At 39.1% G+C, this 27317-nt stretch overlaps 1 protein-coding gene across 1 annotated transcript in view; it reads right to left on the reverse strand.

The window, feature by feature from the left end:
- Positions 1 to 9450: 9450 nt before the first annotated feature.
- LOC126253550 (2-oxoglutarate and iron-dependent oxygenase domain-containing protein 3-like) overlaps positions 9451 to 27317 on the reverse strand; it is a 41447-nt gene continuing 23580 nt past the window's right edge. The window contains exons 6-7 of the mRNA XM_049954956.1: positions 12694 to 12817; positions 9451 to 10649 (exon numbers count right to left, since the gene is read on the reverse strand). Of these exons, the coding sequence (XP_049810913.1) occupies positions 10495 to 10649; positions 12694 to 12817 (279 nt within the window). The 3' untranslated portion in view covers positions 9451 to 10494. The remainder of the gene's footprint in view (positions 10650 to 12693; positions 12818 to 27317) is intronic.

Below are 27317 nucleotides of genomic sequence, written 5' to 3' on the forward strand. Positions count from 1 at the left end.
CTTCAGTGAGATTGCATTCACATTTGTGTCATTTGTGTAGCCCTTTTATATATTGTATGAAAGTTCTGGTAGAATGTTAATACTTTTGGATTAAAGAAGACTGAAGACTGCTCACAGGAACACAGAAGTGTACAGTCAACAGGCACACACAAATAGAAAGAAAACTTGCTAGTTTATGAAGTAATCCCTTCTTCAAGCTAGAGTAAAGCGTGCACACACACACACATACATGACACATGCACACTTATGGCCCTACATGGTCCCGGCTGGATGAACAGTGCCAGTGTTGCATTTTGGCAGGTCTTGGTTGTGGTGGTGATTGCATATGGTGGAGTTTGTAGAGGGAGAGGGATTGAGGATGAGTGGTTAGTGGCTCAGGGGGAGGCACTCGGTTTTCCAGCTACGTATGTGGGAAGAGAGAGGTACGTGGACTAGGTATGTGGTGCACTGCTATTGGAGCCAGTGGGGAACAACGCACACTGAAGGTGACATGGGGATGTGAATTGGGATGGAGTGGCAAGCTGGAGAAACTGTCGAGTGGAGGATGTGGTAACAATGAATTAGCAGAGATCGAGATCAGGACAATTAGGGGAGCAGAGGATGTGTTGTAAGGATAAGTTCCATCTGCATAGTTCAGAGTAAAGCAGACACTGAAACTGAGAATGTTGTGCTCAGCAGGATATTGGTAGTCAACTTTGTTCTTGGCAACATTCACTTGGTGGACAACTGATTGGTAGTTATGTCAACATAAAAAGCTGTGCAGTGTTTGCAGCAGAGTTGGTACACAATGCCACAGATGTCCTATTATCGTGTCCCTCCTCATTGTCAGTGTTTTCCACATAATCCTTTCCTCTCTGATTCCGAGCAGAACCTCCTTATTCCTTACCTTATCACTCCACTTAATTTTCAGCATTCATCTGCAGCACCACATTTAAACTGCTTTGATTCTCTTCTGTTCTGGTTTTCCACAGTCCATGTTTCTTGTGATATCTTGTCATATCGGTGCTCCAAATGTACTTCTTTCTTTCTCAAATTAAGGTCTATGTTTGATACTAGTACATTTCTCTTGGCCAGAAATACCCTTCTTGCCAATGTCCTCCTTGCTCCATCCATCACTGGCTATTTACTGCCTAGGTAGTGGAATTCCTTAACTTCATCTACTTCGTGACCATCAATCATAGTGTTAAGTTTCTTGCTGTTCTTATTTCTGCTACTTAACATTACTTTCGTCTTTCTGCAATTTACTCTCAAATCATATTCTGTACTCATTAGATTGTTCATCCCATTCAGCATATCATGTAATTCTTCTTCACTTTTACTTGGGGTAACCATGTCATACGCGAATAGTATCATTGATATCCTTTCACCTTGAATTTTAATTCTACTCCTGAACCTTTTCTTTTATTTCCATCAGTGCTTCTTTGATGTATAGATTGAACAGTAAGGGCAAAAGACTACATCCCTGTCTTATACCCTTTTTAATCCAAGCACTTCGTTCTTGGTTGTCCACCCTTATTATTTCCTCTTGGTTCTAGTACATATTATATATTACCCCTCTCTCCCTAAAACTCACCCCTATTTTACTCAGAATTTCGAACATCTTGTACCATTTTAAATTGTCAAATGCTTTTTCCATACCGATAAATCCTATGAACATGTCAATTTTTCTTTAGTCTTGCTTCCATTATCAATTGCAACCTCAGAATTGCCCCTCTGGTGCCTTTACCTTTCCTAAACCCACACTGATCATCCTCTAGCACATCCTCTATTTCCTTTTTCGCTCTTTTGTACAGTATTCTTGTTAGCAACCTGGATGCATGAGCTGTTAAGCCAATTATGCAATAATTCTCACACTTGTCAGCTCTTGCAGTCTTCAAAATTGCGTGAATGATATTTTTCCACAAGTCAGATGGTATGCCACCAGATTCATCCATTCTACACACCAACATGAATAGTCATTTTGTCGCCACTTTCCCCAATGAGTTTAGAAATTCTGATGAAATGTTATCTATTCCTTCTGCCTTATTTGATATTAAGTCTTCCAAAGCTCTCTTAAATTCTAATTCTAGTTCTGGATCCCCTCTCTCTTTTATATCATCTCCTATTTCTTCTACAACATCAGACAAATCTTCTTCCTTATAGATGCCATCAATGTACAGGTTATTTTGACATATCTATATGCTGAGTCAGTCCTTCCAACAATCATTTCTTTTTTTATTTCTTCAAGTTTTCATGTAGCCATTTCGTCTTGGCTTCCCTACACTTCCTATTTATTTCATTCCTCAGCTATTTGTATTTTGGTATTCCTGAATTTCCCTGAACATTTTTTAGTACTTTCTTCTTTTATCAGTCAACTGAAATATTTTCTCTGTTACCCATGCTTTGTTTGCAGTTGCCTTCTTTGTACGTATGGTTTTCTCTCCAAATTCTGTGATTGCCCTATTTAGAGATGTCCATTCCTCTTCAAGTGAACTGCCTGCTGAGCTATTCCTTATTGCTGTATTTATAGCCTTAGAGAACTTCAAGAGTATCTCACCATTCCTTAGTACTTCCATATCCTGCTTCTTTGTGTACTGATTCTTCCTGACTAATCTCTTAAACTTCAGCCTACTTTTCATCAATACTACATTGTGATCTGAGTTTATACCTGTTACCGGGCACAGCTTACAATCCAGTACAGTACCTAATTTCAGAATCTCTGTCCGATCATGATGTAATCTAACTGAGATCTCCTGGATCACCCGGCCTTTTCCAAATATACCTCCTCCTCTTGTGATTCTTGAACAGAGTATTCGCTATTACTAGCTGAAGTTTATTACAGAACTCAATTTATCTTTATCCTCTGTCATTCCTTGTCCCAAGCCTATATTCTCCTGTAACCTTTTCTTTTATTCCTTCCCCTACAATTGAATTCCAGTCCCCATGACTATAGATACACATCTCCCTTTACTTACTGTATTATCCTTTCAATATACTCATATACTTTCTCTCTCTCTTCATCTTCATCTTGCAACGTTGGCATGTATACCTGAACTACTGCTGTCGGTGATGGTTTGCTGTTGATTCTGATAAGAACAACCCTACCACTGAACTGTTCACCGTAACACACTCTCTGCCCTACCTTCCAATTCCTCCTAATCCCGTTATCCATTTTCTGCTGCTGCTTATAAAACTTTACATTTCTCATCTACTCGTTCTTGTTTTGCCATTTCACACTCCCTGTCAATTAAATTTTCCAGATATCTGTATTCCCTTCGGTTTGTGTCATTTTTATATTTTCTCTTACCATCAGTTAAATCCGATATCTCATGTGTTACCCGGGGACTTCTATTGGGGTTTGTCTTTTTGCTTATTTGATCCTCTGCTGAGTTCAGTACTTCAACTTTCAAAGCTACCCAGTCATCTTGTATTGTAATCCTTTCCCCTGTTTCAGTCATTTGTTGCCTAATGCTCTCCTTTGAAACACTCGGCAGCCACCATTACTTTCAATTTATCCAGGTCCCAACCCCATTATTTCCTATCTCCCTGCTATTTGTTCACTTTTTATTAGCAGTTTATAATCAATAATTAATAAAAATATGGCCAGAGTCTACCCTAACCACTAGGATTGTTTGCAGTTTAATATCTGATTTCAAAATTTCTGTTTTATCACTATACAATCTATCCAAAATCTTCTAGATTTACAGGCCTCTTCAACAGATGCAAACTGTAGACCTGGCTGGTGCTGATAAAGGAAATGGATGTGGAATGATGATTGTGAATGGGAACCGCAATTAACTGAACAGTCTGCCACTGATTTCAATTAGCTGGAATAATTAGTCTCACCTGCCAAACTTCTGCTGTCTTGTCTGTGGTGTTATATGTCCTCTGTTTGTCTAGCAGGGGTTTCTCTGGCAGCTAAATACAACTGATATGAGGCTGACAATAAAACATGTATCCTGTTACTTTCTATTTACAATTAATCTACACACAATTTAAGAAACAACCTGGCACGAGAGTGTCTTGCTGCATATCAAGACAAAATAATAGGAATCACTGCACACACAATATAAGGTATGAATAAGTTGCCCAGCCCCTTTTTATTATGGAGAGAGTGCAAACTGATAATCACATTGGAAATAATTAATAGTCAAGAGAGTTGCACTGAGTAAAGCCAAGGCAGGGATAGCATGAACTAACTCATCACGAAACTACGGATAGCTTCTTCTTGCCAATCGATCGAGACTCTAGCTGAAGCATCACTATGAAATCATGACCAAAATTACTGTGAATGTTCTACTGATCAGTGATTGTACCAACATGAGCTGCTCAGCCCATGGCTGCTACTGAGTACAAGCAGCATGCACACAGACATGAAAATGGCCATGACTCCCACGCTAGTGCCTATCAGGAACTGCGTCCGACCTAGAAACGTGACTGACTGGGAAGGCAAGAGCATCTCTCATCACTTTTGTCAATTCAAATGCCACACCACAGTAGGCATCCACCAGCAGAAATAGGTCCTGTAGCCAACATACAAGAGCAAAAGTTAAAATTGATTCTGGCCAGCGACAGCCTCACCTCCCAGCTCAGGAGTTGGGGGGACTGAAATGATGTCAATTCTCCAATTCTGTGAAGGTGGGGAGCTCTGATATCCTTGCACCTCGAGGTAGCTGTGGCTCCAATTTCAAGAGTAATGGCTTGGAAGCTTCTGCAGAATATCAATATCTTGCAAATTATTCAGAATAATTAATTCTGTCCCCCAAGAGGAAAGTTGGTGTAATATCATTTATTCACAATTTAATTTTATTCACTCTTGAGTTAATGAGGTGAGCAATCCGTGACTGGTATCATTAGATTTGTAATTTTAAAAGCAATATGGATCTGCAATCGGAAATGTAAAGCTAATTTTATTTGGCAAATCTCTCTGTCAGGAGGCTGAACACGACTTCTGTCATTGCACCTGCATGCCTCGTGTAAATAAGAGAAAAGTCTCTGCACTACATACGTTCTTTCATGATTCTTCAACCAAAGGTTTGCTAAGATTAAACTGTGCCGTGTGCAACATTACTTAGCATCAATTAATTGCTGTTGATATAATGATTTCAGTCTCATCATTTCTCCCTTAAGGGTACACAGGGATGTTGGATTGTGTCTTGTGGAATGGGAAAGGGGAGAAAGGACAAAGGAAGTGGGAGGGAGGGTTGGAGAAGAGTGGCTGATAGCTCAGAAGGTGGCAGCAAGTGTAAGGGATAGGAATGCGGGAGGGAGAGGCAGCAGGTGCACAAGATACAAACACTACACATGAGCACCAGCAAGAGTGATTTTATGCAGTGACAATGACATGGGGGAGTGGACTGGGAGGTTGTGACAGAACAAATGAAAGGAAGACTTTAGGGAACAGTGTACGATTGCAGGACGAGTGCAGTTGGGATCCGGAAGCAGGATGGGGGTAGGTGTGAGGCAGGAAGTAAGCAGACATTGAGGGCAGGAGGATTACAGGAATGAAGGATGTGTAGCAAGTGTCGCTCATAAGAACAAAGTTCAGAAAAGCTGATGCTCGAGGGTATGTTTCAGATGGCCTGGGTTGTGAGGCAGCCACTGAAATCGAGCATGTTCCGACACTGAGTGGCTAACTCTACTGTTGGCCATATTATGACGGTAGCCATTCATTGAGGTAGACATTTGTTGGTGGACATACCCACAGAAAATGCCGTACAGAAATTGCAGAAGAGCTGGTATATGTCATGGCTGCTTTCATATGTGACCCTGCCTCTAATGGGATGGGATTAGAGTTGAATGTCCTGGCTGGGTGAATCTGACAGGTCTTGCACCTGGGTCTTCCACAGGGATATGACCCACGTGGCAAGGGGTTAGAGGTGGGTGTGGCATAGAGATGGCTGAAGATATTGCATAGATTGGGTGGGCAGCAGAATACAACTGTAGGAGGGGTGGGAAGGACGACGGTAGAATGTTCCTAATTTCTATACACCATGATCGATGGTCAAATTCCTTGATAATGATATGGTGCAGTCATTCCAGTCTGGCATGGGAAATCTTTCTGCACATTTGGAGGATAGTGGCTATCTTTGAAGACCTTTGTCTCACCTTCATTGTACTAGGCAAGGGAATTCTTGTCACTGCAGGTACATTCTCAACTGATGGCCAAACTAAATAGGAGTGGGTTTCTGGCATGGAAGGATGGCAACTGTCAAAATGCACGTACTGTTGGTGGTTAGTGGGACCAATATGAGCAGAGGGATGGAGGTCAATGTTCAGAAAGATGGCACATTGCCCAAAGGAGAAACATATGTAGCAAATGGAAGAGAAGCTGTTAAGGCTGCAGATGAATGAGGATAGTGTGTCTTGGCACTGAGATCAGATCATGAAGATTTTATCAATGAACCTGAATAGACAAGGGGGTTGGGGTTTGGGAGGCTAGCAAGCTACCTTTAGATGGTCCATAATTGTATTGGTATTGCAGGATTCTAAGTGGGGGCCCATGGCCATGCCATAGATTGGTTTGTATATCTTTCCCTCAAAGGAGTAGTAGTTATGTGTGAGGGTGTATGAGGTTCATTGATAAAGTAAGTGAACAGAAACACAGCAAAATTTAATTAAAGATTTATCGGAACAAATACAGAAAGTGTTTAGTTATTTTTCAACATGTTCACCACCAGAGCTCAGATACCTGTCATACTTTGGGACCAACTTTTGTATCCCTGTCGTAGAAGTCTTACGCCTTGGAATAGAACCACTGGGTAACAACCATTTAAGTAAGTCTGAAAATGCTGATTCCAAACAGCTGAATCTTTGTAGGAGCTCCATTGTCCCTTGAGCATTGTGTGGCCAAGCATTATCATGCAGCACAGCAATACCAGTACTAATCATCCCATGTTGTACTGAGCATCTGCACCATTTGTTCTGAATGGCCCATCACAATTTCTGCATCGTTTTGTGGCATTTACCATCTCACCTCTGTTAGGAATTTGAAGAGAACTCATCTGTCCCAGAACAATGAACAGTCTGCCTGAATTTCATGTTTCATGGAGAGCCTCAGAATACTACTTCCTTTCCCTAATCATTTAGGTAAGTAGAGGAGAACTGAATCAACTTAGTCATATTCTCTGCTGGGTATATTTGTGACATCACTTGGAGGGCACTAAGGGAACTGGAGGAGATGAAAAAATTCCTTCCTATGTCACAACTCATTTGCCCCAAGGCCTTCAGAACTGTATGCAGTTCTACACTGTAGATTGTGAATTGCAGTTCTAAACTGTAGATTTGTAGATTGTGAATTCACTTGGCAAGTGAATCTGAACGACATGGTCAAGAAAAACAGCTGAACAACTGCAAGAGACACTGTGTAGACCCAGTATGGTAAACTGGGATAAAAATCATTTATTGGCATATGACAGTTAATAAAGAGGGTACATTTTACCTTCGCAGCTAATGATTAGAAAAAAATAGCTTTTCTGGCACAGATTTTAATTCTCTTACTTTGTGTTGCACTTTTATGAAGTCTTATCTGACAGACAATTTCCTTTCATAATTTTAATTGGTGATTTGCCTTTAAAGACTATACAGTTCTTTGTTACTGCTACATACTTGTACAAGAAAGTATTGTTTCACAAATAGCTAAAATATGGATATCTTAATAAATCCAAAAGTGTTCACTGTTCTTTTTATTTACTGATCCTAAGTAACAAATTTACATTCAGTGTGTCAGCATAATGTTTTTCCTTTAGTTTCAGTTTTGTTGGTACTTCCCAGACTATGTCCTAATGCATTTTGCCACTCTGTGCTGGATTTCTCTGGCAAATTACCGTGCATTGTAGAGCTATATTTTAGTTGACTTTCAGATAAGCAATAAAAACTGTGCACTATCAAGGTTGGGAACTGAAGTCAAAAATAAGAGCTGATTGTTGGCCTGAAATTACAGTATATTTCTTCATGGTTTCATCCACGAGGTTCTTTTTCTCTCTGGAAATTTTATTTCTCATCCACCTGAGAAATTGTTGAGCAGATAATTACATTATTATTACAATTATTATTAATCTCAAACTGATACATGTATTTTGGGTATACTGCCGGGTCCACGATATTTCGGCGAGTAAGTGTTCCGTCATCATCAGGTGATGCTGATTGAATGATGTATCTGCTGCACACTAGTGGTATCTATGCCTGCATGTCCACAGTTCATATCCTGCTGGCCTCACACTAAAAATCTTAGAACATCTGAATTTCTGCAAAAATCGTATAAGGTCTGAATTTTATCCATGAAAATATCCAATTTACTAGGGAAATAGAAGAAGATGGCAAACTTTCTTTCTTTTCTTGGTATCCTAGTTCAGCGTAGACCTGTCAGCTCATTTTCCAACAATGTACACCTTAAACCAACAATACAGATTTATATCTCCATGCCTCCCTCACAGAAGAACAGTGTGCTCAACACTCTAGCACACAGGGCATACTCCACTGTACACGAACAAAGTATGACCCCAGAGATGCGGCACCTGGAATCCATCTTCCTCAACAATGGCTACAGCAAACAACAGATCTAGACAGCTCTGCAATGCAAGAGCCCCAAGAACAACACAGCCAAAAAACGGAAGACGATAATAAGAGGAATGTCTTCACACCATTTGCTGGCGCTGTATCATCAAAAATTGCCAGAATACTGGGAAAACACAACATAATACCAGTTTTCCGCCCATCAGCCAAAATATGAGTTTTATTAGCGACAGTGAGAAACGGCCTAAGTCTCCAAAAAACAGGGTTGTACTAAGTGACTTCAGAAAAACTTACATTGGTTAAACGATCCACACAATCCAAGACCAATGTACAGAACATGAGCGCCACACCCAATTACCAGTAAACAAAAGTCCTTGCTACTACCAATAAATTTTGGGACTCCAATTTCAAAAAAGCAACGAAATCCATGTGACTGATAATTTAAACAAGGGACAAAGGTTTCCACCTGAGCAAGGGATGGGAGCCAATACTAAGCTCCATCATAGCACGACACACGTGACATCTGGATGCGAGATGTGACAGGAATGGTGGGGGCTATAGCAACTGACTCCCCCCCCACCCCCCACCCACCCACCAAGCACGGCCATAACTCTGGACTGGCAGGCACATATACCACCAACACACAGCAGAAGACACATCATTCAGTGAGCACCATTTGATGGTGGTGGAATGATTACCCCCAAAATATCGCGAATCTACTATGACTGAATTCAGCAGTACACATGAGAACCTTGGAAGTAGCATGTATCCTGGGAAAACCTCGGATCACATGATACACAGAATGTATTGACAATGGTGTGTGAGTAGATGTAGTGTTATAAGATTATATGTAGTGAAAGCGTTATGCTAATTAATATGCCTTCAGTCGTATGTCTCCAGATAGACAATATCACTTCCAGTAAGTAAATTCAGGCTCCAGGATAAGAGAGACAAATGTCTAATAAATTCTTTATTTCAGTTATTATTTTTAGAAGAAGAAAGAAAATGGCAGCTATCTAGAATGTCCTCATCAGCCCACCTCACAAACAGCGGTGAACCAACTGATCCCTCTGCAATCCACACACATAATGTGTCATTTTCCATCTCAGATGACACTCTACATATTCCTTGTCCCCATAGTCTCAACTCCAGATTTACACCTTTCCCAACTCTAGCCAATTTTTTTCAATGAATCTGCAAACCTGGGATAAAGTCAAAAACTATGATTCATAAGGGTTCAGGGAGAAAAATGTCAGAATGTTCAACACAAATGTCAGTAAGTGAAACAGTATATATTAGTGCTTAGTTTCTGTATTTGTTCATACAGCATGAGTGTCAGGTACAAACTTTCTTAACTATGTGAAGACACTTTACAAAACAATGTATCAAAGAAATATTATGCATTATTATAATTCAGAATGGCATAGATTACAGCCACAGTAAAGAATAAAAAAACATACAGGAATTTGGAGCTTATATGGCTCTTTTATTAACTAAATCCAAAAACTGGCCACTATAAGGAAATGGGGCAGGGTGAGATACCACTATGCTGCTAAGAGCAATAATCATGAAAAGTAAAAAAGTACTTCACAATATTTTGATTCTGTCATACAGGTAATGCAATGGTTATTGAGGCACCACACAAGTCCAGAATGCAAGATGTAGTAACAATTTCAAGATGTGGTCACTTAGTTTGTAATCAGAAAGCTATTTAATAGTAATAATGGGCAATAATAATGAATTTACACAATTCAAAACCCAAAATTAATTATTAATTAACTGAAAATAACACATAAATAATATTATCACAGCATTTGTGTGTTGAACAGTCTCATTACTGGAATAAAGAATAAACTCAGCTTTACAAAAATAATGTACAGAATAATCATTTAGTGAACTTCACAGCACAACTTTAATACTATTAGACAGAAAAATCTTAAGTATATAGATTTTCCTGTAGGTACAATAAGAATACATTGGTCAAGTAAAATGATATCACTCCTATCTCCTTCTGCTGAAATTATTCATATTTGGATCTGAGATAGCAAATTTTTTATCACAGGTGAATGAGACTGTGATAGCAAAACGTGTGCCACTGGTAACGGGCTCCACATAATGCACATTCTCCGAGCCAGATGTGAACATCAATACTCGACCTGCATAAACATAAAAATGAACTAACTTAAAACCAGTCAGTAAGACTAGCATACTGCAGCTATCAATAAAAAGGAGGGCAAAAAAGCTGATAAGAATATGAATTAAAAATATAAAATGAATTATGTATGAATCTTAACAAAAGAATGCCATCCTCCAGCACTTAACCTCTATTAGAATCCCCCCCTTGCCCGCCTTTTTTCCCCATTGAGAATTTCATTATCTACACAACTACTTTTTATCTTAATGCCCTTTTTAAACTACCTCCATTTTTTGTTCGTCTCTTGTATGATTGCTAAGCAGAAACTCACTCGGTGCTTATCAGTGTACTATGTTTCCCATTCCATCAGCTCTCGTGCCTTCTCCTTCATCTTTGTCTCCCCTTTTACTGATAACAGATTGGTCCCTCTCACCCTAGGATATGAATAACCTGCCGCTCTTTGCCAACCTTTCCCCAATCCCTCTTCTCTCTCTTAAGAAGGAGCATACAAGTTCTGACAACCAGGATTAGTGCTGTGACCTGTGACTGCACCTGTCAGTGTTAATCTGGAAGAAACTGAGGGGCACAACCAAAAGTGTGAGATGATAAAATGAATAAACCGCAGAAAAGTAAACTCACTCTCTATAAGTCCCATCAACTATTATTCCATCCCTAGAACTGCCCACCTGGCTCCTCCAGTCAGAAACACTGAAGATCTTACCTTAAATGATAAGCCTTGTTAGACACATTGATGTTTCCAGTGACACAATTATAGCTAACCTGCTGTAACCACACAGCTACTAGCTTCCACACATGTGAACTCATAACCCAGCAGTCTGCTGGGCTTGGGAACACAGAAAAGGCATTTAAGCAGCAGGCCCCACACTCCGGCAAAGGAGAAGTAACAACAGTCAACTCATCCCCCATAAAACACAGTACAGGTGACAACCTAAATATTATTTATACCAAAACAAGGTAAGGAACCCTCGCTTGCCGTGACACACAAAGTGAGACAAGTACACTTTGGATATTTCTGTGATGCTGTTGGAAATCTGTTACATGGGATTGGCTGCCTGTCCCCACCTCAGGGGAAGGTGAAGAATCTTTATAGTTTCGTCAGCATCAGTTTTAGGTGCACCAAGCCAGTGATGGTCAATATCCGCAGCTAGCAATGGCAATATCTTATCTCTCGTAGGACTCCCTCTGCACCACCAACACACTTCTTGAGTAGCTGCTTATGCTCACAGATAGAAAGTACATAACTACTGAACTTCAGTGTTGGAGCCTTGGGAATTCGATTTCCGGAGGTTTCCTCATCACGCGAGTCCAATATAAGTTTCCCTACAATAGGACACAAAGGTACCTCAATATTCAGTGTTAACGTTACAGAAGATATGTGTTGACTGCTTGAAACACTAATAGTAACGCACAGATCTTCAGGTCACAACAATGGATATTTTACTGTAAGTTGTTGTATTGGCAATATTAGGAATTTCATCTTCTGAAGTTAAGTATTGGGCAGCCATTCTGTCTTTTGTACTTTAGAGTTTTCTCAGTATTTGCAGACACACAAATGACAATGGATTGAAAAGTACACTGACTTTAGAGAAGATCAGACACGTTTCAAAAGTTGTGCGAAACTTAGAATACATGAAATGATATTCAGATGATGTTCATTAATAATGATGATGACAATGACAATGATGATGATACCTTGTGGACAGACAACATTTTCTGAAAGGCTTTAAACCAAAGATAACTGCTTGAGTGTGAATTTAGTCTTCTGCTCTCCTCCCAGCTGTTAGGTAATGCATGATTTCATATGGAGCAACACATTTGTTTCCTGATGCCCCAGATGGCATGCACAATCAAACATCCATTTTGAGCTTCAATGTGCTGTCTCTAACATGAGGGCAAGATGATATTCATGTTTAACATATATGAAAATAGCTGCCCCATAATCTGTACTTACTCTGTACTGTAATCTTACCACAATTATATATACTTTCTGAGTATTTTCAAAACAACAAAGCTAATTAGAGCAAAAATGTCAGTTACATCCTTACCTTTCCTGGGTTCTACAGTCTTGTTGAATTCCTTATCTACAAACACAAATCGTCCCCCAGTAAAGTCTTTTCCATAGTCTGATAAGTATAACAAGGAAGTGTAGTGGAAGGACTCATATGTTTCCTGTACATAGAAAAATAAATTAATAAACATTAGAAATATGTGGGCAACCGCAAAGAGGACACTGTTACAACTGTAAATGCACAATTTCAGAATTAATGTAAACGTAATCAACTAGTAAAGACTACACTATTGCAACTGTAAATATACAATTTCAGCATTAATGTAAACCTAATCAACTAGTAAAGACTATGTAGTGTACAACATAAAATAAAATTGATACTTAAAACACCATAAAATATACCATGATGTGTGTTTTTCTCGTCACTAGATATTTTTAATCTGGATTATAGCACTGAATGCAGTGCTAGGAAACAAAACAAAATAGTAAGGATTCACATTTGGTGTGGCCAGCTTTATTCTTTACAAATATTCAAAGTTCCCATTTCTTATTTTTTTAAATGAAATGCAAATGCCTATTACAATTTCAGTTATGCTTCAAACTGTTCCATAGTAAGATAAATACAACATGTGAGTGTAATACTATTTTGCAGAATGAAACTTTCTTTGCCTGCTACAGTCCACTTATGATGTCATCCTTCTTGATACATCAATCTTCTCTGACCTTGTTTCCAAAATATTCAAAGTTCCTGTTTCTTATCCATTTAAAATTAAATGTTAATGCCTATTACAATTTCAAAAATAGCACTGCTCTAATTTTTTCTTGAGTCTTCTAACTGAAGTCGAAAATTGGTAACTGCTCCGTGAAATCAGCTCTTTCTTCAAATATAATGTTCTGCTGATGTACATACAGGTTCACATTCAAAACAAATGGAAAAGGGTTGGTCACTGTCTAATCAAATGAGCCATTGATTTCATAACAGAATTGCTGGACTGGAATTTGAAATGACTTACCCAAATACTTCCATTAAACATTTAACTACTATGCATCTCTCTGACAAAATTATATTATATATTCTATATAAGACAGCTTTTTTCCACCAAGTAATAATTGTATGTTTATTTTCAGTTATGGTACTCAGCAGCCATTTAGTATATTATCTCATGATGTAATTATCCTCTGCTCAGCAATCATTTACTTCACAGCTGCCAGTATTTTCAAAATTTTAAGTTCCACTGCTGATCATTTTTTATCTTCTTCCATTTATTACAGAGTTATTGATACTTAAAGTGACTTGGTGTGGTCCTACAACATCACTCCCTCTACCTCATTATATCTGCTGAATGTGACTTTCTCAAATCCTTCTGTACCTCAACATTTCACATACAACCAGTTTCATCTTCCTTGGTTTTATCAAGATTCATGTCACCACCATACACTGTTGTGTTCTATATTTTATACTAGTACAGGAATGAAGCTTTCTTTGCCTGCTACAATCCACTGTTTGATGTATCAATCTTCTGTGACCGTATTTCCAAGATACCAGATATCTTTAATTCCTGTTTTTACCTCTTCCTCAGTTTTGATGCTAACCAAGTCCTCGTTTTTCATCACTTTCTGCTTGCATTGTGTATTTACAATCTAAATTCTGTGCTAGGTGACCAATCATTCCACTTTGCAGCACAAAGTCTTTCTAACTTCCACCTAACAGGATACATTGTCTTTCACTCCTGCCTGAAATTTTCTATGCTAATTCACTGCATGTGTAACATACAAATTAAACAACAGTAATAAGCTGCTACATTCACATGTAGATTTATATTTCTTGATTTTATACTATCATTACTCTCAGTCTGTTGTTCAGTTCCATTCTTCTCAAGATTTTGAGCAGCTTGTTTCACTTCATATTAATGAAATATTTCTCTGGGTCTAGAAATGCCATTAAAGTATCCTGGCTTTCTTTATTATACCTTCCAATGTACTAAGGGTAACACAAGAATGGCTTTCCTGGTATCATGACCTTTGCAGAAGAAAATCTGATCTTTGAGTAGCTCTTTGATTTATCTTTCTGTTGTGTCTTATTTCTTTAGTCAGAACTTTATACATTGTGGTGAAAGATTAATCATCTGACAGTTCTCACATTTATCAATTCATAATTTCTTTGGTAATGTGAGGATAATACTTACCAGGAAATTTAAAGATACCTCTCCTGTTTCACAGACTCAGGCCTACAGCAAGGAAAATCTCTAGGTTATATAAGTCCCACTGATTTCAGTGATATGAAAGGCATCTCAGTGACTCTTACTGACTGTTTTGAGTTCAGACCACTCAGTTCTCTGTCAAATTTTGAGTATATGAGCGGGTCAGCCATTTCCTCACTATCATCATTATAATATATGGTGTATCAAAAAGAATCATCAAATTTTAAAAAATCATAAGTACTATGTTATTTAAGATTTGTACACGAACAATGTATTGTTGGAAAAAGCAAAGAGTTTTAGATGGTTCCCACTAGGTAGCAACAGTTAGCACCCACTTCAGTTCTAGTACAAATGGTGTCGGGAAAATAGAAAGTGTTTTGTGTTCTATGTTAGCAGCTGTGGAAGCTGTAACTCAAGACATGCTCGCTGCACTGTACAATGTGAATACTGCATTGACATGCAGTGCATCTCAATGGGGGCATATTGAACACCCATGAAAAGGTATGACAAAGATCTTTTTGAGTTTCCCATTCATCAAAAAACAAAATTCATTGTATATGTTTATTAGTTTCAGAAATACAGATATGCCAAATTGGATGATTCTTTTTGATACACCATGTACAGGGTTATTACAAATGATTGAAGTGATTTCACAGCTCTACAATAACTTTATTATTTGAGATATTTTCACAATGCTTTGCACACACATACAAAAACTCAAAAAGTTTTTTTAGGCATTCACAAATGTTCGATATGTGCCCCTTTAGTGATTCGGCAGACATCAAGCTGATAATCAAGTTCCTCCCACACTCGGCGCAGCATGTCCCCATCAATGAGTTCGAAAGCATCGTTGATGTGAGCTCGCAGTTCTGGCACGTTTCTTGGTAGAGGAGGTTTAAACACTGAATCTTTCACATAACCCCAAAGAAAGAAATCGCATGGGGTTAAGTCGGAAGAGCGTGGAGGACATGACATGAATTGCTGATCATGATCTCCACCATGACCGATCCATCGGTTTTCCAATCTCCTGTTTAAGAAATGCCGAACATCATGATGGAAGTGCGGTGGAGCACCATCCTGTTGAAAGATGAAGTCGGCGCTGTCGGTCTCCAGTTGTAGCATGAGCCAAATTTCCAGCATGTCCAGACACACGTGTCCTGTAACGTTTTTTTCGCAGAAGAAAAAGGGGCCGTAAACTTTAAACCGTGAGATTGCACAAAACACGTTAACTTTTGGTGAACTGCGAATTTGCTGCACGAACGCATGAGGATTCTCTACTGCCCAGATTCGCACATTGTGTCTGTTCACTTCACCATTAAGAAAAAATGTTGCTTCATCACTGAAAACAAGTTTCGCACTGAACGCATCCTCTTCCATGAGCTGTTGCAACCGCGCCGAAAATTCAAAGCGTTTGACTTTGTCATCGGGTGTCAGGGCTTGTAGCAATTGTAAACGGTAAGGCTTCTGCTTCAGCCTTTTCCGTAAGATTTTCCAAACCGTCGGCTGTAGTACGTTTAGCTCCCTGCTTGCTTTATTCGTCGACTTCCGCGGGCTACGCGTGAAACTTGCCCGCACGCGTTCAACCGTTTCTTCGCTCACTGCAGGCCGACCCGTTGATTTCCCCTTACAGAGGCATCCAGAAGCTTTAAACTGCACATACCATCGCCGAATGGAGTTAGCAGTTGGTGGATCTTTGTTGAACTTCGTCCTGAAGTGTCGTTGCACTGTTATGACTGACTGATGTGAATGCATTTCAAGCACGACATACGCTTTCTCGGCTCCGGTCCCCATTTTGTCTCACTGCGCTCTCGAGAGCTCTGGCGGCAGAAACCTGAAGTGCGGCTTCAGCCGAACAAAACTTTATGAGTTTTTCTACGTATCTGTAGTGTGTCGTGACCATCTGTCAATGAATGGAGCTACAGTGAATTTATGAAATCGCTTCAATCATTTGTAATAGCCCTGTATATTATTCCACAGGACAACTCTTGTCTATTATACAGGCTTCCGATACATTCTCTCTATTTATTTGCCATGTCTTCTGCACTTAACAAACACTTCTCACTGATTCACAGGTTGACATCTCCAACTTTTATTTAATCTACATGTACACGTCATCTACTTTTACATAAGGTCGTATCAGTTATCCATTTCTTTAGCCATCTTACTGATCTGCTTTATTTCTGTCATCAATTTCATTTCCAGGTGATGTATACTACTAGCTTCCATCACATCCTTTTTTCCTGCATTCCCTTCTTTCATTCATAATCTGTGGTATTATAAATTATCAAAGCCATTTTCATCTTTGTCTGTCCTACAACCATAGATTTCACTCCAGCCTTAATTATTTACATCTTTATTATTTTGTTAGTTAGGTATTGACTAGAGGTTGTCAGTACATGTATCATACTCGCTCATTAATTATGAGCTTGGCATTTGTTCGGGAGTGTGAAGCGAGTAACTCATGTCTGAAGAACAGGTGCTCATGAGTGAGGCAACTTGATCACTCTATAACAGATGAGAAATCTGTGAAGTGTGATAATGAATGACATGCGATTACAAACTGCACACATGATAAGTACACTTAACAGCAAAAACTGACTGGGAGGAATTGCAGCAAGACTTAAAGTCCAGTACAGCACTAATGTGAATGAAATGTAATAAGCCATATTTCTCTATTTACCTTGGGAACATGCAGACGAGATAATATTCTTTCAAAAATTACTGAAAACTGATCTTGTCAGTAGTCTATATCTGTTCCAAGAAGGCACAAAATCTTTTTCGCAAATAGAATGTGCTCGTGTTGTACCTATGAACTGAATGCATATAAGTTTGTAAATGGTCACTGTAGCTGAGTAAACAACAAGCCATCTTTATATGTAAAGTGTCTCATGTTTGAATCCATGTTAATTCCTTCCTTTTTTTTCATCATAAAAAGACAATCTGCCCCGGTTCAACAGTATGTTGTCTATGATGCCCATCATTGTATGCTATGAAACACATTTGGTGATGTGCAATTAATTTCACACAGAAGATGCACCAGAATTTTGGCTATAAATTAATGACAGTCACTTCTGAGGAGAATGACCTTCCTGTATTCAAAAAAATTAAATTCACTACCTCTATTCGAGACAGTACATGAGAATCATTCACACAACTTCATTGATATTACATAGTAATAGTCTGACAGTCTGTCACAGTGAGTTAGTTGTGCAAGCACACCTTTCATTCAATAACATCCAATGACAGTACACCAGCAAGGTCAAATACTGGCAACATATCACTTTCAGTTGGGTCACATTACGGTATGTAGCAACCTGTCTTTTCCTACACTGTTGATGCTCCGTGGTTTAAGAAATTCATTGCACTTTCTCACATGTAATGTAATTCATCCTGTGTAAAAGGAAATTTCCTTTGAAATTAATGCTTATCAAACCCTCATTCGCAAAATTTTTCTGCAAGCTCTTAGAGAAATGTAATCAGTTGTGATTTCATGCTTGTCGAAAGCAGTTTACTGTTGCAAAGTATTGTGTAGTCTTTGTTCTAAAGCCTTTGACACATTTTGCTGTTGGCAGAAGCTTATGTACCATAAAATGAGGTAAATCCGATCAGGGGGTGTCAATCCAATCATTTAAAGACTTTTCCATGTTTGGATAACTGAGTATAGCATTTTAACGAGTACTTCGCAGCTGACCATTGTCATGAATACTTGATTAATCTATCAACAACAACAGCGTGTTGGAGTGCACGCAACCTGCTGATCGCACTGTCAGTAGGTGTGTGATTCTTGTGCTACACTTGTGTAGTCAACACAACAATGCAAAAACTTCAGCTGGTGCATGTTACTTCCGAAGTGTAACTGGTAATTTGCAATATTATTAATTGCATATGAACGTCTTAAGTGATACAGTTTCATATTTTTGTTCACTGATAATACAGCTTAGTCACTATGCAGGCCTAATTACAAAATTGCATTTTTGTAGAGTGAATCCGATCATGCAAGTATATCAAAGGATCTGGAACCAACATGGAAATCTAACTACAAAAAAAATTTCCTCTAAATGCAGTGAAAGCGGTCAAATCAGGAAAATTAAGCATCTGGTGAGCTTCAGAGCAATATGCAGATACCACATTAAATGACAAACTCAAGGAAAGATACAAATACAAAATAAGCGGCCAACCAGCATTAACCAATAGTGAGGAAAAAAGCCTGGTTGAAGGATTATTGTGTTGTGCGAAATGGGTGCTTCCTTTGAGGAATAATGATGTTAGAGACATTGTGCAGACATATCTCAATTAAGCAGGGAGGGTTGAAAAAAGATTTCGTGACAGTCGACCTGGGCACTTGTGGGTAAGATCTTTTCTCGAAAGAAATAAAGAACTAACAGTTAGAAGAAGTGAAAATGTGAAGAGGGCAAAGGCAGCAGTTACCCGAGAAACAGTGATTGATTATTTTAAAAACCTTGGAGTGACCTTGAATGGTGTCCCTCCTTCCAACATAATAAACTATGACAAGATAAACTTTTGTGACAATCCAGAACAAGTGAAAGCAATAGTGAAGTGAGGCATAGGACATCATGAAAGGATAGTAGATACCGTAGTTCCAAGCAAAGTATCAGTGTGATGATAGCAGCAGCTGCCGATGGCTCAGTCCTCCCACCATACACATTTTATAGGGCAAAAGACCCCAACGAAACTTGGTCTGAAGGTGGCATAACTGGTGCAAGTTATAATCATAATCAAAGTGGTTGGTTTGAGCTAACAATGTTTGAATTATGGTTTGTTGAAATTGTCTTGCCTTATGCCCGGCAAGTGACAGTCTCTTGCGTCATCTGTCATATAACGTGATTAAACTGTGACAGGAACAGGACATGAAAATTTGTGCTTCTATCATCTAATTCTACTCATTTGTGTCAGACACTTGATACGGCCTTTTTTAGATCTTTAAAATTTGCTTGGAGAAATGTGCTAGATGATTGGAAAAGGTAGAATAGAGGAGTGGTGCCAACATCCGAATTTCCTAGGTTGTTGAAAAAAACCTTTGAAAATATAGCTATAAAGTCCAAATCAAATGTAATATCTGGGTTCAGGAAAGCCGGAAATTTTCCCTTTATAGTCATTTCACAGATTCCAGAAGCAACCAATAACAATGCACATGGCACCAGCTCATCAGAAGTTTCTTGGGTAGCAGCCTTTGAAATGCAATTGAAACAAGTTTGCTCTAATGAAACAAAAGGATAGCTGCACCAAGCAAAGCATTTAGCATTAACTCCAGGAAAAGGAATTGTTATCAGCGACTTCAATGAAAATTATAGTGACGGGGCTGCAAGCAGGGAGTCCCTATCCGAACATGTAACAGTGATCTAGAACAGCACGCATCAAATGAAAATGAAGAAATGGACAAGGGGAAGGATAAAGATTGGCATGAATTTAAAGAAAATGATTCACCATAGCAAGGAATGTCTGTGAATGAAGAAATGGACAAGGGGAAGGATAAAGATTGGCATGAATTTAAAGAAAATGATTTCACCATAGCAAGGAATGTCTGTGAATTCCTAAGGGACCAAACTGCTAGACTTACCACAACTTAAACTAACTTATGCGAAGAACAACACACACACACACACCCATGCCCAAGGGAGGACTAGAACCTCAGGCGGGAGGGGCAGCGCAATACGTAAAATGGCGCCTCAAACCGTGCAGCCACTCTGCACTGCTCACCATAGTAAAATTTCCTAAAAAAAAAAAAAAAAAAAAAGGTTCAGGTTTTTTATTGGTAAAATTGAAAGCATCCCTAATGAAACCTATGAAATGACATTTCTGAGAAAGAAAGTTCTTGACGGTAAAGTTTATCTTGTCTTTCCAGAAACTGACAATGCAACTAAGGTAGAAAGAGCCCAAATTATTAAAAAAGTTGTTCCAGAACACAGAGGGTGAGGTAAATTTATTTTTTTAAGGGAGAGAGGATTATGACATTGAATAAATACTTTTTACATTGATTAAGACATACAATAACTAAAAATTAATATTTGTTTGTCAAATTTCGTGAATGCAAGTGTTTCTATAGCAAAAATCGCAAGTTTAATGTGCTTGTAAAAATTTGTTTAGTCTAGTAATTGTAAAACTTTGTTGCAAATACAGCAACATATTTATTGAAAATCAAAATATTGGTTGAATTCACTCCACTGGAAGTCTGATTCCGTTCCTGCATACAAAATACAATGATGATCGGATTCGCCCCAACTGAGGGGGTGAAACTGATCAACAATTAACTTAAAATAATAACTGCAATTATAAACTAAAAATAACATAATACATGAATATATCATTATTAAGGTTATGAAATTAACATACTGAATTTTAATTCCGATATGGCAACAGTTTATTCCGATATGACAACAGTAAATGGACAAATAAAAAAAAAAAAAAACTGCCATTTTTGATCGGATGCACCTCATTTTACGGTACGCACTGTGTTCTGTTGCAAATGATGCATTTTCTTTGCTACAAAAGTTTTATTTTGGTGTTATTCTCTCATTTATGTTTTATTTTTCACAGCAGTATTATTCTGCATTAGCAGGCTAAAGTAAAATTATTTATTGCAATATCAGTTATTACCAGTCAAAGTCACAAAAATTTAACTGAAAATTAAAACAATGAAAAAGGCTTCTAAAAAATTCCCTGGTTTTTCTCAGATGAAGAAATTCCTGGATTTCCCAGTGATCTGGGGCTGTCTATGAGAGGTTCTTGAGTGGATACCATATATTACATACTCCTCTTTAACAGACTAACTCCAATATTTTTACTTAGCTCATATTTTACTGCCTACAAAAATTTCCATATCCTCTACACTTTTCCACTTCATTTTTCAGTATCAAACAATGGAAACTCCAGGTTGGATATATACAATATTGAGAAAACCACATAGTGCTCCTCACAGTAGAGATTACCCGTTGAGTTGCAGACAGGCACAATGAAAAGACAGTTACATGTCATAGCTTTTGGCCAAAGTCTTCTTCAGCAAAGTGCGCGCTCGCATGTGCACACTCATGCACTCAAATCCGAGCCAGAGGGAGCAGTCATGCGTGTATGAGATGTAATTGCTTGTGTGTGTGTGTGTGTGTGTGTGTGTGTGTGTGTGTGTGTTTTCTTTGCTGAAGAGGCTTTGGCTGAAAGCTATGATGTCTTTTCGTTGTCCCTGTCTGCAACTCAACGGGTCATCTTTATGGTGAGCAGCAATCTATCCTTTCATAATTTATTCATTTTTTGGTATCCTAGTCCACACATTTTCTTAGTCCACACTTCTTCTCTCTTTTTAATTTTTTTTAAATTTTTATTTTGTGTGTTTTTTTTTTTTATTTGGCAGTTACCCATTTGCCACAGCACAATGTTTTACTAAAATTTTAGCAGTGACTCAAGTCGATCACAGAACTTTACTAACAGTCAAGGATGGTAACCACAAGACCACAGTTTTAACCATGTAAAAGAAAAATAATAGGACAGAGACATGATCAGGAGCTGTTGCACCCTCTCTGTCTGATTCATTCACTCAGGCCAGTCCAGCTTTGAAGGCCCTTCCAGTAGTTGCCAAACTTTTAGCTTAATGTGAACTGTAAATATATCTGTTCACATGAGTAGTGCCATGTTATGACACAACTATTTCGAGCAAAAACAGTAGCAAAATTTTAAGGTCAAGCTGTACTTAACGCTTTGACAATATTTGTGGAGAGTTAAAATTACAGAGTTGTTCACTATTATAATTTTCCCCCTCTTCATGGAGTTTTTGAACACATCCAAAACCCATTTTTTTTTGTTACTAGTTCATGTACTGTGATCAGGGTTGCCACAAGTTTCTCCACATGAAATTCCCTGATATTTCCCTGATTTCCAGACAAATTTTAACATTTTTCCGTGACAAATTTTAAGATCTCAGTGGTAAGTTAAGATGTAAGTTGACAATCTGTCTATGCAGCTACAGTACAAGAACCAATAATGCAAACAAGGAAATATCTAAAAAAAACTTGCAAGCAAATGGAGTTTCCTGATGCGAACAAAAGTCTTAAGTCCTAACATCAACATATTTTGTAATCAACTGTTTTTATATGGAGAAAGCAGGCCAAATGATATATGTGTTTAATTAATGAAACAAAACACGTTTGGTGACAAAAATACACATTTCCTTGAAGCAGCAAGAGATATTTAAAATACTTTCACTGATTTCAGAATTAACCTCTGGAAAAAGTACGCCTTTTGAAAGAAGTATATAAGGCGGGGAAGATTGTGTAAACCAACACTGTAAGTGACTGCCAATAAAATGTTGGTTCTGCTATGTTTGTTATTGTTGGTTATTACCCACTGTGTTATATCTATTATTTTACAGGATTTTTGTCATTTTTCTTTCGAAAAATGCAAGAGCCAAAGAAACTGGTACACCTGCCTAATATCATGTAGCGCCTCCGAGAGAACGCAGGAGTGCCGCAATACGACGTGGTATGGACTCAACTAATGTCTGAAGTAGTGCTGGAGGGAACTGACGCCATAAATCCTGTAGGGCTGTCCACAAATCTGTAACAGTACGAGGGGTGGAGATTTCTTCCGAACAGCATGTTGCAAGGCATCCCAGATATGCTCAACTGGGGAGTTTGGTGGCCAGCGGAAGTGTTTAAACTCAGAAGATTGTTCCTGAAACCACTCTGCAGCTATTCTGGATGTGTGGAGGGTGCCATTGTCCTGCTGAAATTGCCTAAGTCCATCGGAATGCATAACGGACATGAATGGATGCAGGTGATCAGAAAGGATGCTTACGTACGTGTCACCTGTCATAGTCGTTTCTAGACATATCAGGGGTCCCGTATCACTCCAACTGCACACGGTCCACACGGTCACAGAGCATCCACCAGCTTGAACAGTCCCCTGCTGAAACAGAGGGTCCATGGATTCTTCGGCACTGAAAGCCCACGTTGATAATGTTTTGTTGAATGGTTCACACAGACACTTGTTGAAGGCCCAGCATTGAAATTTGCAGCAATTTGTAGAAGGTTTGCACTTCCGTCATGTTGAATGATTCTCTTCAGTCGTCGTCGGTCCCGTTCTTGCAGGATTTTTTTCCAGCTGCAGCAATGTCAGAGATTTGATGTTTTACTGGATTTCTTATATTCAAGGTACTCTCATGAATTGGTCGTACGGGAAAATCCCCACTTCATCGCTACCTTGGAGATGCGTTGCTGACTGCAGCACCCTATTCTGCCTGTTTTCATATCTCCATATTTCAATACACACGCCTATACCAGTATCTTTGGCACTTCAGTGTATATGAATACATAGTGTACAAACTGCCAGTGACTGACAATTTTCTTCTTCTTATCGTCCATACTTTGTAACATATAAACCACTTTTGAAGTGCCAAAATATACTAGAACAAATAAAATGTCTATAAAACACTACATTGTACAACATACGTGAGATGAGACAGTCGCAATTCCTGAAGTCGATCGCCCGTGGCCTCTGGCCTGCTGAGGAGCACCGCAGTCCTTGGTCCACGGATAAACAATGAATATCCGCTGCATTACACCACACACAAACAGAAACAGCCAGCGGGCAGATCGCTGAGACTAGATCTAATGGGCAGGGCCCGCATTTTAGTGGGAACTGAACGTCTTCGGATTGGTAGACCCAATCCATCACAGATACCTGCAGAAGCAGCCTGCGGGTCTGGCCCCTCACGGAAATCCACTCATGTGGCCCCGCTATTCACAAGCCACAGGCAAAATGTTGATGAAATGAGACCATGGTGATCAATCCATGTAACAGATAACTTGTTCAAATACTCTTATCCAATAATGAGGATAGGTAGCAACTCACCGTAAAGATGATTGCTGAGCCGTAGACAGTCACGTAGAAAAGGCAATCACACTCTCACAACTAAATTCTCAGCCATAGCTTTTGTCGGCAAACGAGAGCACACACACACGTTCACAAATCACTCACACACAACACATGCACACATGACCGCCATCTCCAGCCACTGCGTCTACAATCTCTGAGAATCAGATCCAGACAAACCACTCCTCACGCCTCCCTGCCTCTCGATGGCAGCTGCCAGGCTAGTGACAGGAAGTGGTGATAGCACTGACTGTAAGCTGAGAGGAAGGAGAGAAGCAGTAGTGATGAGGGAGTGGGGAAGCAACACATGTATTCAGCTGCAACCAGCCAGTGACAATGCACGACACCTCAGTAAACAAACCATTTCATCTACTGAAACAAAAACGGGATTTTTCCAGTGTCTTTCTTTTGTTTTATTTCAAATTTCCCTGATTTTCAGAACCTATGGCAACCCTAGTTATTAAATATTATGACTGATCTTCACTACATGCTTTTACAGCAGCTCATCTGACAATGTCCATGTTACTGAATTGCAGACACTGGGCCATCACAGACACTGTTGCGCCTTTGCCCTGTTCTGAATTTTCAAAATACATAAACAATTGTTCAGAAAATGGATGCTAAGTAATTAACTGTTTTCAGTCTCTAGTTACTGCTGTATGAGCAATGTAACATTAAGGTTTAACACATCTGAGTGGAACACCTCCAAGAGTTGGTGCCATAAAATGTATAGTATGGTAGCTCTGTGTCACAATTAGATAATGTACACCAGTATTTTACATTACTACCCACATTAGTTTACAATTTCTTAAGTCCTCCACCACTGCTGCACCAGCTTTCTTTTTTTTCTTTTTTTTTTTCCTTCTCTTTTCCTACTGCCCTGTCACAGTTCCACCTGGCAAAGCAAATGACTCTTGCAATCAACTCTGCGATCGACCCAACATAATGACATCATAAGGAGGGTGCCGCAAGCCATCTTAATAACTAGGCTCACTTGTGAAAGCAAATTTAGTCAGTATGCAAGAAACCATATTCAGTACACTGACACTGTAGAACTTGCCACCTGGGACTTCTGAAAGGAGTAATTATGACACATGATAGCACCGAAAGGCCTCGTGGGACACTGACCTAACAGGACAGCTAGGGGCAAATGTCACAATTTCCCAGTGATTATAAATACTCTGAAGCCAGGAGCAGTGTTGTTTCAGAAACACTAGTCAACTTAGCTTGCATATATACTGCCTAATTCAGACAGACATTATGCAGGCATCACCAGCTGCTAGCTATGATGGGAAGCCCAAAATGGTCGAATTGAGATGAGTCGACAATCTTAGTCGTACAAGAACAATGTCTTTGAGATTCTAGTACTGACTGTATCTGCCCTGTGTTCATACCTAGCCAGTTGCTGGGACACCAGAGGACACTTAGCTGGAAGGGAGCACACGCAGCAGTGGCAGATGTCGAGGTAGGGTCACACTCGGCTAGTGACGGGGAGCAGTGGGCAGTTCGGAGCCTGCGTTGGAGGCCTGCACTTTCTGAGGATGTGTGAGCACTCCCTTTGGCCGAATGTAGCTGGAAGGTGGTGGCCTGGCTGTGGAGTATTATCAGAGCCATCATGCTCATTGGGAATTTAGCTGTCAGCTACTTAACCACTCAAGGAAGCAAGCCTGCTTGACGAATCATTGCCACTCCACGCTGTGGGCTATGGTGAGACCTATTGGTAACAAGTATTAATTTTGTTCTTAACCTACAAGTGAACAACTGCATCCTGGTTCCTTTCATGCCAGCTTGATACTTCAGTCATTACTCCAGTCTGGCACTGTGTTTTGGTGCTAGGCATGTACTCAAAATTTGTGGTGAATGTGCATTAAATTTCCAATTTTGATGTAGTCTGCACAAGAGTTGCTTTCTGTTATATCATTTTGTAGATTACTTACACTGTTCTTTTGTGTCATGTTTTCCAGTTTTCTTTAAGGTGTTTTGTATTTTATTTAAGCGATGTTCAAGGCAGTTACTACTAAGATTAACCATAAGCTGCCTGCCTTACGTATTTATCTAGTGTTTGGCATTCTATGAATAGTGTTTATTCAAAGTTCATAAGCCTTTTCATGGTTCTGACATTCCATAAGAATACTGCTTATGGCTTAGTGCTTCCCCAATTGCCTTTATTTTGTTAGTTTACTGTTCACTGCTTTGAGTTCTTGTCAAACTTATTTTACGCATTGATTTTAAATTTAACTAAAATAGTCTTTAATTGTCTATATTTGTATGTTACAAGAGAGATTAGCCATTACTCACTGCGTTATTCATCACAGACCCAGTGCCTTAGTTCATCCAATGACAATCGGCAAACAGATTTTGTGATATATCAATGAAAAAATATCCATTTTGGTAAGGCAGCTGGCCCGTTGATTACATCAAGCATGTGTAACAAGTCATTTGCTATTTTCATGAAGTAGTTGACTGCTTGATAACTATTTGCTCATTTGTTTATTTACAGTGAAAAAAAATAACACTGCCTATAGGTGATCTTTAGCACCTCACTTTTTCAGCCTACTATTACGCTTGGACACTGTGCCTA

The sequence above is a fragment of the Schistocerca nitens genome, chromosome 4 (assembly GCF_023898315.1).
Source record: "Schistocerca nitens isolate TAMUIC-IGC-003100 chromosome 4, iqSchNite1.1, whole genome shotgun sequence".
Classification (NCBI taxonomy): domain Eukaryota; kingdom Metazoa; phylum Arthropoda; class Insecta; order Orthoptera; family Acrididae; genus Schistocerca; species Schistocerca nitens.